Consider the following 10382-nt stretch of genomic DNA (forward strand, 5'->3'; position numbering starts at 1 on the left):
ACCAATATTGAATGGTAAAATTAGAAAAGAAAATAAGCTAAAAAAAGATGTCAACTCTCATTAATTTTTCTTGTCAGCACGGGTTATTAAATCGAAAACACCATATATTATAAATTATTGTTCTTGTTGCAAGAATGGACACCATCATATCATTGTTTGTTGTTGCTACACACAAGAACCGGAAAGTATTCTAGTTAAACGTTAAATTAGCATTCTTAAATGGTATTTTGCAGGAGAAGATTTATGTTAAATAGCTAGTTGGGTTTGTGATTTAAGTAAAAGAAGATAATATCTACTTGCTAGAAAAAGCTCTTTATAGATTAAAATATGTGCCAACAACCTAGTATAATATAATGAATGACTATATGATAAGCTTTGACTTTTTGGAAAAGCTTGTATAAAGCAACTCTCTATGTATAGAAAGTGATATTCTCATAATATCACTCTATATTAATGACCTTATAATCACTTTCTCATAATATCACTCTATATTAATGACCTTATAGTGATGGAAAACAATGCACATCAAGTTGAAGAATTCAAGCAGAAGATGATGCAAGCTTTTGAAATGACTAATGTTTGCCTCGTAACATATTTTCTTAGAATGAAAATTAAGCAAAGCAAGAATGAAATATTTATCTACTAGAAAAAATATGCAAAAGAAATTTTTGAAGAAATTTCATATGGAGAATTGCAAACCACCCGCCACTTCAATGAATGAAAAGGAAAATTTCAGCAAAGAAAATGGAACTAATGGAGTTGATGAAGAAAAAAATCAAATGCTTAATTGATTGCTTGATGTATCTAACAATAACCAGACTTGATATACTCTATGCTACAAGTCTTCTATCTCGTTTCATGCGTTGTCCAAGTGAAATATATTTAAGAGCAACCAAACTAATTCTAATATACATTAAATGAACTGTCAGTTTTGGTATTCAGTTTTAGAGGAGTCAAAACTTAAAATTGCATGGCTTCTCTTACAGTGATTGTGGAGGATTTATTAATGACATGAAAAGCACTTATGGATTCCATTTCAACCAAGGATCATGAATGTTTTCATGGTCATTCAAGAAGTAAGACATTGCAACAATCCATTGTAGAAGCTGAATTTATTGCAACAATAACAACAACAGTGAATCAAGCATTATAGCTTCAAAAGATTCTATGTGATTTGCACATGGAGCAGAAGGAAATTATAGAGATTTTAGCAGACAATCAAGCATCTATAATAATTTCTCACAATCTAGTGTTTCATGGAAAAACCAAATATTTTAATATTAAATTTTATTTTTCATGAGAAGTGTAAGAAAATGGTGATGTTATGTTGATCAACTAACACACTTGTTTATTAAACCTCTACCAGTAAGCATGTTTGAGCTCTTAAAAGATTGAAATTTGTAGTTCCTAAAGCAAGGAGAAGTGTTGAAGATTGTTTCAGGACTACCATTTTAACTTTATGTTATATTACGGTTGTCTAGGAGGTGTTGGTTTATTAGTTTGTTAGCAAATCATAGCATGATTTAGTGCTATTAGTTAGTATTTAAGTATTTAACTTTTACTATATATTTGTCAGAATGTCTATCAATTTATTAAGCCATCAATTATCTCCAGATTGAAATACAAGCAGTATCCATATACTCAAGTTGTCATGAACTTATTTCTCACTTAAAATTATAACTGTGGCTACTTTTGAGCACTGTAATCCTTCGCCTTCCAAGTAGGCTCTGCCATCATGTGTCCTCCAAAACCACTCCGCTACAAAGGATGTAGAATCCAAACTGCACATTCTAATGTTCCATATAGGTGAGCAGCCAGCAGAGAACATCACGCAACTTATACAGTCAGAATTTTAGTTAAGCGTTCATGTTGAAATTAATGTTATTGACCTCAAAAACTTAAATCAAGTGAGGCATTGAATTTCTGAATCGATATAATGCTTTGGTTTGAAGCAATGTAGGCGCCTGGATTTTCAGCGCAAATGGTGTTGCTCGTTTTAAGGGAGAAAAGAGAGGAATACAAAAATGCTTTCAGATCCTGTCTCATTATTAGTACTGTTAATTGAAATGGCTAAAATCTGACACCAGCTTTTCCATTTCTGTGTTTCAGATTGTGGTTGTTTATGTGCAATCCATTTCTGTGTTTCAGATTGTGGTTGTTTATGTGCAAGGGGCATCGGCAAGAAAGAATGTATGCCATAGAGCATGCAGAACTTGTTGCATGAAATGCCGGCGTGTTCAACCAGGTAACTATGGCAACAAAAGCCCAAGTGCCCTTGAATTTTACCCAACCATGTAATTTCTGAAGAGCAGGACATTCAAGTGCCTTTTGAGTGTTGATTCTGTTATTTCCTGGCTGGTTAATCAATGTGTACCTAACAAGGGAATAAAATCAAGCTATGCTTGAAAATTTATAAGGCCTCATTGAGAGGAATTGTTGCAGAATTGGAAGACAAAACAATATATTTTTTCTTGTTATAAATAATTACCATATCTCTCTTCATACTTTGTATGTGTTTTGTCAATTCTGTTCTAACTTTTCTGCTATTTTCCTTTCAAATTAGGGAAAAAGGGAAGAAATTTAAAAGCACTGGTAATGTGGTTACCACTCAAATTAGGTGGCCATTACGAATGCATAAAATTCCCAGTCTTTTTGAGCTTGTTCTTTTCTTTATAATATCAGAGCAAGTCACAGTCACAAGTAAATGCGGAAATTGCAGAAGAAAGCATCTGCTATGTCATATGCTATCTCATTTCGAAAATCAAGGTAAAAAATGTTGGTAGTATTGCAGAACTAGTAAATGGCATCGAATAGAAACCAAGTAATAGGATCATGTTATTACCTTAGTAGATATAACCGAGTATAGAGTACGGACTGGACTGGAGATACTGGAAGCAGAAGATAACAGAAACCAAATTTAAAGAACAACATGGGATCTTTGTCTAAGACTTGTCCCTTCTTGGAAAACTAAATATATGCATCAATAAAGAACTGAACTAGAAATCCTCTTTTGTGTTCTCCAAGTTTTTTTCTTCTACTATTCATAATAAATTCGTAACCTGTGCTTATCATAGATATTGATTAGCCAGGTCTGCAAGAATATGAATTGATTCAGGGGCACTTGTGTCTACCCCCATGGGTGGTCATGTTGGCATAGCAAGGGCAGGTATCTTCGTTACCAGAAGTTCCAGGTGGAACGCAATTGCACCTCTGACAGCAGGTGTTGCAAGCCCTTATGCACATTTTGTGCCTCGATGCCTTGCTGCACCTGTATTCACACTTGGACTTGCAATCTGGATGGTTACAACAGACATTTTAAATGATCACTCATATCATTTTTTTATGTGTTCAAGGTTGAACAAATCTGTGTAAATGATTTTAGTTCAAATACTTGATGACTGATCCAAATTCCAAAGACTGATCACGATTTCAGTCTTGTATCTGAAATTTCAATTAAGTTTGTGCTTTGTCTGCTAACTATAGTTAATGGAATATGACTTGTTCTTAATTTAGGGCCAAAATGGTGTTTCTTCAGATTTCAGATGCTTTAAAGAGAAGAGGAAAAGGAAAAAGAAAGACATGATACATCACAAATCATGCATGATGTTGGTCATCCCAGAATTCAGGCATGTTAGGTGGTTCAGATGCTACAAAAACTGCGAGCACAGAACCTGCTCAACCATTCATAAATTCCAAATTGAATAAAAAAGATTCGTAGAAAAATTTCCCTTTCTTCTTAATGAGAGAAACAAGATAAATATTCAATGCCAAATTGATTAGATCATAAATGAATGAATCCAATTATAAGAGAAGCTCTTACTTATTTTCCCAGCCTCAACAGTACGGATCTGAAGCTGAAATGTCAAGTGAAAAAAAAACTTCAGAAACAAATAATCACCACAATTATAAATAAAACAATTTTTTCCTCTCTTTATAGAGTGCCTATTTCATATCAACAGTACATTATAGACATTAGGGCAAGGTGAGCTTTTGAGATTGTTCAAGCCACAACATTTCCAATTTGTTTACGATACCAAGCATGAAACTTCTTTAATCTTTATCTTCACCATGTTAGGATTTCAAGAAACCTTAACACGGGGTACGAAAAAGGGTCCAGGGACCCTAGGCCAGTTTTAGAATAACAAGAGTGCAGCAGCAGGTACTGATCAGTCCTGAAAGCACCATTCATATCTATTGCCCTACAAAATACTCAATAAAGGTGGCATATATCTTTAAACTGTTCCTCTCAGGACCGCATTTTTAATGAAATTAAAGCTGAATATATGAAGGTCCTTTTTTAGTACAATTTCGGAAGAATATTTGATTAGACAAAGCAAGAACTAGCTAGCTCAAGAAAATGGGGCTGGGGTGACCATTAATATGGTGTTTGTGAGGCTATACATGGATAACTATCGAATCAAAGGAAAATGATCCACAAACAGATATGATGGGAGAAAAATCACGAGTGCTGATAATGTTCACAATCGAACAGAAAGTAAGAACATTTACCTCATGCATTAGGGCCAGGCAAAGTATTGCCAAGATAAATGTTGTCTTGGCACTGACCATTTCAAACTTTCTTAGGACAGGAAAACGCTTCAAAATAGAGAGAGTAGAAACACAGAAAAGGCAGGTTGAGGCTGGGGTACTAGGAACCTGAATTATAGTAGTATTTATAAAGGTGAAGTTGCCTTTTACGTACTTGCATCGACGTAATTATAGTGTGATCTCCAACAAACTTCCCTGTTCTGTGGTTCTACTGTAATGGCAAAGTAATATCTCAGATGTCAAAATTCACGGGTTCAGACAATATTGAAAGTTTTACAGTTAAGAGATACGCTGTGTATCTGATGTTGTCGACTTGTATAACTAGTGAGCGTTTGTTCTTGTGTCTCTTTTTTTAAATTATTTTTTACTTGAAAAGATATTAATTTGATATTTTTTATGTATTTTTGAATGATTTTGATGTTTTAATGTTAAAAAAAATATAAAAGACAACATTTTAATATATTTTTAATTAAAAAACACATTTAAAAGATATCATATATCACAATATCAAACACTTCAAAACCAAGCCAACAGGCATTATAAGTATTCTTTTTCAAAAGGCTCAAGTTAAAACCTATCATTTATAATAATAATAAAAAAAAACTAATCTAATTAAATAGTTCTTCACTCGTTAAAATCAAATCCTGCATCCTCAGAAGATAAGAGGGATCACTCAAAAAAGAAATATATAGTTACAATTTTAGGAATGAGAAAATAAATGCATGCTTAATGCTTAATTCTACAATTTACAAACAATCTAGCTACATATGCACAACCTTATAATACGTATACCGTAGTCTAATAACCACAAATACATGTACATACGTATAAGCATGCACATTGCAGTTGTCTTGAGGGAAATGATTGCCAATGCTTGTTTGTATTCTTTTGCCGGCAACAAGTAGATGTAATGTGTGATAAATGAAACTAAAAAGTTGGATCACTTCATGCAACCTCAACCAAGTCTACCACTCTTTTTGCTTGTGAACTAATTTTCATCGATAATGTCAACTGATGTAGAAATATAACCCTAATAGGAAAAAAATACTCTTTTCTGTCCATCCTGAGAAATGTTATGTATCGAGCTGTGTCTATTTAGTAATTGAAACCACCTTTGCCATAGGAGCATGGTAAACTTTATAGCTTTAGCAAGGGCTACAGTCTTTTTAGGGTTCTTTTAGGTTGCAACTTGCTGCTCATAGTTGGATGGTCCGTGTTGCTTTTTAACAATTAAGGGAGATACAACCTCGCATTAGCTGGACAGTTTTAGGATATTGAATGGGGTTAGGACGTACAAATAATTTGTCCGCCTATTTGCTGAAAATCTCAAGGGAAATAGGATCCTTCGAGCTATGCAAATTTTATCAGCAGCACAGTTACAATCGTTGGGCTGGGTTTGAAATGTGTGTTCAGCTTGTTAAAGAAACAAAGTACACTGTAGAACACACTCCAATTGCTGAGGTTATTTTGTTGTTCTAGGCTTTAAGCCCAGATGCCAGAATTTCCTGCTATTGAATGAAAACACAGGCATGATAGGAATCAACGATTCGATTGTAGCATCTGTATCCATGGTTAAAAACATGTATAGTAGTATCATGAAGGGTTTGTGTTTTCATCCAAATGACTGCAACAAATTCACATGCTATAAGACATTGAAAGACTGTATTCCCAAGGTGACTTAATATACATTAATCTGTAATACATCAAGAATGTGTATTCAACGTGACATGCATACAATTTTTTAACAGAACTTCACTGATAACATTGTATTGGTATGCAAAAAATGATAGAAATTTCAACTCTAAAACCGAGCCCAGCACCTCGTGCATTGTGCGATACAATCTCCCTTGCAATCAACATTGTACCCCAAAGCTTTTGGATTTCGAAGAAGAAGCTTTTGTAGGGATTTTCCTTTTATTCCCCAATCTTTCTCCAGGATCTTCACATTAGTTTTCAATTCTTGTTCAAGGCTACAACCAAGGACTTCAGGGAACTTTTTGAGCAACTTAAAGAGGTCATCTTCTGAAAGACCAAGGCTCCTCAGATAATCCAACGTTTCACAAACAATTTCAAATTTGGGGACTTCTAGTTTTCGTTGTTCACCCCAGTAAGGAGAATGGACGTGACCAAATGCTTTTCCAAGTATCTTGTCTTTCTCCTCAGCATTGAAATTAAATGCAGACAGAGCTTCTCTGCATGCTTCCCATGTCTTCCTGTCTTCATTACTAAAAGTTGTGTTGTCAGCCTGTGCAGTAGATTGAATTGCCCACTTCCTAGGAGAAAAATGGGAGGTACAGTATCCTCGGGTTACGTTTGATGGAAGAGCTAAGGAGTTCACGTTCAGACAAGCAGCATTAGGAGCAGCTGTTACAAGATCAGGCTGCAATCAGAAGTTAGAATTTTCTAATTTATTGGCCGAAAAATATGCAATGCATTAAAAAAGACAATTACACTGCCTTCAGGAAATAACCTTTCCATTTCAAAACCAAGCCTCCAATCAATGGCACGTAAAGAACAAAATGGCAACCCATGTAAGAGGACAGATGAAAATAGAATTCTCAGAAACAAATTAGAACTATTTAACAAACACAATTGATTTGAAATGTCTATACATTGCAAATATCTGGAAGGAATTAATTTCTCCAAAAACATTGGCCACACAAAAAAATGCACATACAGTTTCTAGGGCTTAATCTGGGTAACCTGTATGATTAGGTATGGACGTTCTAAATGTTTGGTGCTATATGATTAGGTATGGACGTTCTAAAAGACATGCCTGCGTGTCTTTATACCAAGAATATAAAAAATTTTGGTCCCTGTTATGTTTATTTTCATGGCCTTGCTTTGATTCCACCGGACAGCTAACCTAAAACTTCATTGTCTAGTAGTTGTAGGAGACCACCAGTTATCATGGCACTATGAACTATTGGGCAGCTTTGGCTGAAACAGATTTATGGATGGTTCTTGGTTCTTAGATATACATACTAAAGTATCTCAATCCGTTCCTCTTTCAAACTTTAATTTTGAAATACTAAACTTTAAGCTACTGGGGCCAAATAGCTACTGGAATGAGATATGCTCAACCAATGTCATTCAAATATCAAGATGTTACATGTACTGTCCAGCGATTAGTTTGCTCTCACACTCTTGTTCTTAACAAATCAAAACACAATATTCCTAATCATGTTTTTAGTCTCATATGCAATTTACAAGCTGATTTGGCTCACAAGGCAGTTGAAAATAGCATAAAGGGTATGTGCATCCGTGCATCCAGGAATCAATTTAGGAATGAGACACAAAATGGTTCTTACAGTAACACAGCTTGAGCGTGCTGCAGAATCAAATGTCAAGAGAGGGGAAGCCAGTGATCTTCCTAGCATCCCTACACTGTCCAACAAGAAGAAAAAGAGGAGTACTTAGACAAATTGAAAAGGAGACCAAATGAAATAAGCAACGAAATTTTATGAAAAGAAGAGAAAGGCAAGAGTAAAAAATATTATGACTGCTATATTACTATTAACGTTACTGTGGTTTTTATGTTATGATTATTAAATTCATTATATTATAAATATCATTAAAATTTCTCCCCTAATAGAACATCTAATTTCCTTAACTCAACTTTACTCAACAAAGCATTAATAGCAGCCATATTTTTCAGTTTTGCATTACGAGTGTATTTGGCAATATAGTTGCGGTTGCTTTTCAAATAACTTTTCGTGCCGAAATGCATGACAATGATGTTTTTTCATTTTTTAAAAATTATTTTTGACATCAGCACATCAAAACGATCTAAAACATACAAAACATATTAAATTTTAGCAAAAAAAAAGTTGAGACTGAGCATCAATCCAAACTAGTGCAACTATGGTTAAATAAATTATGTTGAGATACCTAAAATATATTTGATGGATGCTCTGTTCATTTCTAACATCAGCCACAAAATTTCTCTGGGAATGTTAGTGTGATTGTAGCTGTATGCTGCAGCATTGAGATATATGACATTAAGCACAAAACAATCCGCTTTTGGAACCTACCACAGTCCACTTCCTTTATTCAGGCTTCCGACAGCAGTTTTAAGATATGACATTAAGCACAACACAACCAAATTATTCTCCCCTATTAATAATTAAACTAGTAAGATTTTTCTATGTAGCAAACTAGTTATGCTTTGCCAGGACCACAAACTGATGCAGCATTGCATTAATTGTGATAAGATTTGAGCATAAAGAGCCCATCCACTGGTAATGTGTGTGTGGAAGTTCTGATAGGAGAACTAGCACTGAAATAAGCTACACTGATCATACTAAAACAAAAATGGCCTCCCTTCACTCCTATAAGATTTTTTTTTTTCTTTTGGAAGAATTTGAACCTATTTTATTCAATTAACTAGGAAAAGATGGAGGAAAAAAAAAACACAAAGTGCACTAGACCACTCATTGAGTCATTCCCATGTAAAAACAATTCTTTGTCTCACAGGAGGGATATGTTAGAAATGAAAACTTTTGATAATGGATCAGCTAGAGCACAGAATCATTTCAGAAAATCACGAAAACTTCCTTTCAAGGCAGAGATTTTAGTCATGATTTACATGAGAAACTTCTTTTCAGAAAGAAATTTAATTCCAAGTTGGGTATTTAATTCCATGTATTTCCAATCTCCAAGGTAGCAAATACCCATCAAACAAATTCTACATATATACATACATTTTGCATTAACAGTAACAACAAGAGACACCATTCAACAACCAAAGAAAATAAAAAAATCAAACCCACTAATAATAAAAATTGCCCATCTTTATTTCTAACATAAAGCTCCAATCTTGCACCCAATTACATAAATCCTAGAATGTTTTATATCAATTCATTATTATGTAAGTTAAAAAAAATAATGAAAAGAACAGAAATATTAGAGAGATAGCCAAGTTAAGCTAATATAAGCTAAGCAGAAAGGGATAAGAAAAAAAGAAAAAGATCAAGACTTGAAATTGTATGGTAATCGTAAAGTAGTAGAAAATTATTCACAAGCAAGATGATAAGTACCTGAATGGAGGGAATAATGTTCAATTTCTTGACACCAAGACAGAGAGGCTGATGTATGAGAGTGTGTTTTTGGTGGTTCGGCCACGGATATGAGGAGGCAACAGACAAGGAAACCCCGTCCTTACGTTATACCCTTCAGCCAGCTAACTTCCTGTCTTTCGCTACTTATGGTTTATTCTTTTTTTTTTTTTTTTTCAGTTGACCTGCTAGGGAATTTTCACAATAGTTTATACACTAGATTTGCTGCGGGCTTGATAAAAAAACATTTTCCATGTAAGAAAATAATTTAATAAAAAAAATCAATTCTCAGGTTATTAGATCACTTGATAATTTAAATAATATAAAAAATATAACAATAAAAAATAAATTAGTAAAAAACAATAAAAAATAGAAAAAACAAGATCTAATCTTATTTAGATTACCAAGCAACTCAATGCTATAAGGTGAAACTATATACATACATACATACATACATACATATAAAACAAATCCTTATTGAATCGTGTGAACTCGAAAACCTGCGAAAGAATTAGGATAATTTCATAGAAAGAAAAACAGATAAAAAGTTTAAAAGATAAAATTAAAATAAATCAATTTAAAAAAAAGTGAACTCGCGTTACCCGCTCTAATCTTAGAAACCGGTGATCTTAGTTATGAACCCGAAACTAACCTAATAAAAGGCAAGCTACAAAAAATAACAACGTAAATTCAGGAAAACCTACTAAACCTAGTCTAATTTCTAAAACTTGCAATCCGTGAAATTCTAAACTCGTGTTCATTCTCAATCAATTTAAT

The 10382-nt window shown here is 33.8% G+C and overlaps 2 protein-coding genes across 4 annotated transcripts; both read right to left on the reverse strand.

The window, feature by feature from the left end:
- Positions 1-2813: 2813 nt before the first annotated feature.
- LOC133669189 (cypmaclein-like) lies at positions 2814-4628 on the reverse strand. Its single transcript, XM_062089240.1, has 3 exons — positions 4510-4628; positions 3821-3854; positions 2814-3293 (listed from the first exon to the last, which is right to left on the reverse strand). Exons 1-3 carry the CDS (start codon positions 4567-4569, stop codon positions 3112-3114), a joined length of 276 nt encoding a protein of 91 aa, XP_061945224.1. The 5' UTR covers positions 4570-4628; the 3' UTR covers positions 2814-3111.
- Positions 4629-6188: 1560 nt separating this feature from the next.
- On the reverse strand, positions 6189-9746 carry LOC133669092 (uncharacterized). 3 transcript variants are annotated; one of them, XM_062089107.1, is made up of 4 exons: positions 9588-9735; positions 8440-8526; positions 7860-7935; positions 6189-6928 (listed from the first exon to the last, which is right to left on the reverse strand). In XM_062089107.1, the coding sequence occupies exons 3-4, from the start codon at positions 7926-7928 to the stop codon at positions 6350-6352; spliced, it is 648 nt and encodes a 215-aa protein (XP_061945091.1). In that variant the 5' UTR covers positions 7929-7935; positions 8440-8526; positions 9588-9735; the 3' UTR covers positions 6189-6349. The 3 variants fall into 3 exon arrangements, with proteins under 3 accessions (XP_061945091.1, XP_061945089.1, XP_061945090.1); XM_062089105.1 differs by lacking the exon at positions 8440-8526 and having other exon boundaries at positions 9588-9746; XM_062089106.1 differs by lacking the exon at positions 8440-8526 and having other exon boundaries at positions 7860-7930.
- Between the last annotated feature and the right edge of the window lie 636 nt (positions 9747-10382).

The sequence above is a fragment of the Populus nigra genome, chromosome 12, assembly GCF_951802175.1.
Source record: "Populus nigra chromosome 12, ddPopNigr1.1, whole genome shotgun sequence".
Classification (NCBI taxonomy): Eukaryota; Viridiplantae; Streptophyta; class Magnoliopsida; order Malpighiales; family Salicaceae; genus Populus; species Populus nigra.

What these genes read in the sequence shown, in the direction of transcription:
- LOC133669189 (XM_062089240.1), bottom strand. Translation starts at nt 4,569, where the DNA reads ATGGTCAGTGCCAAGACAACATTTATCTTGGCAATACTTTGCCTGGCC. An exon ending in GCCTGGCCCTAATGCATGAG is followed by an intron (nt 3,855 to 4,509) that starts GTAAATGTTCTT and finishes TTGACATTTCAG; the next exon opens with CTTCAGATCCGTACTGTTGA. An exon ending in TGTTGAGGCTGGGAAAATAA is followed by an intron (nt 3,294 to 3,820) that starts GTAAGAGCTTCT and finishes GTAACCATCCAG; the next exon opens with ATTGCAAGTCCAAGTGTGAA.
- LOC133669092 (XM_062089105.1), bottom strand. Translation starts at nt 7,928, where the DNA reads ATGCTAGGAAGATCACTGGCTTCCCCTCTCTTGACATTTGATTCTGCA. An exon ending in CACGCTCAAGCTGTGTTACT is followed by an intron (nt 6,929 to 7,859) that starts GTAAGAACCATT and finishes TTCTGATTGCAG; the next exon opens with CCTGATCTTGTAACAGCTGC.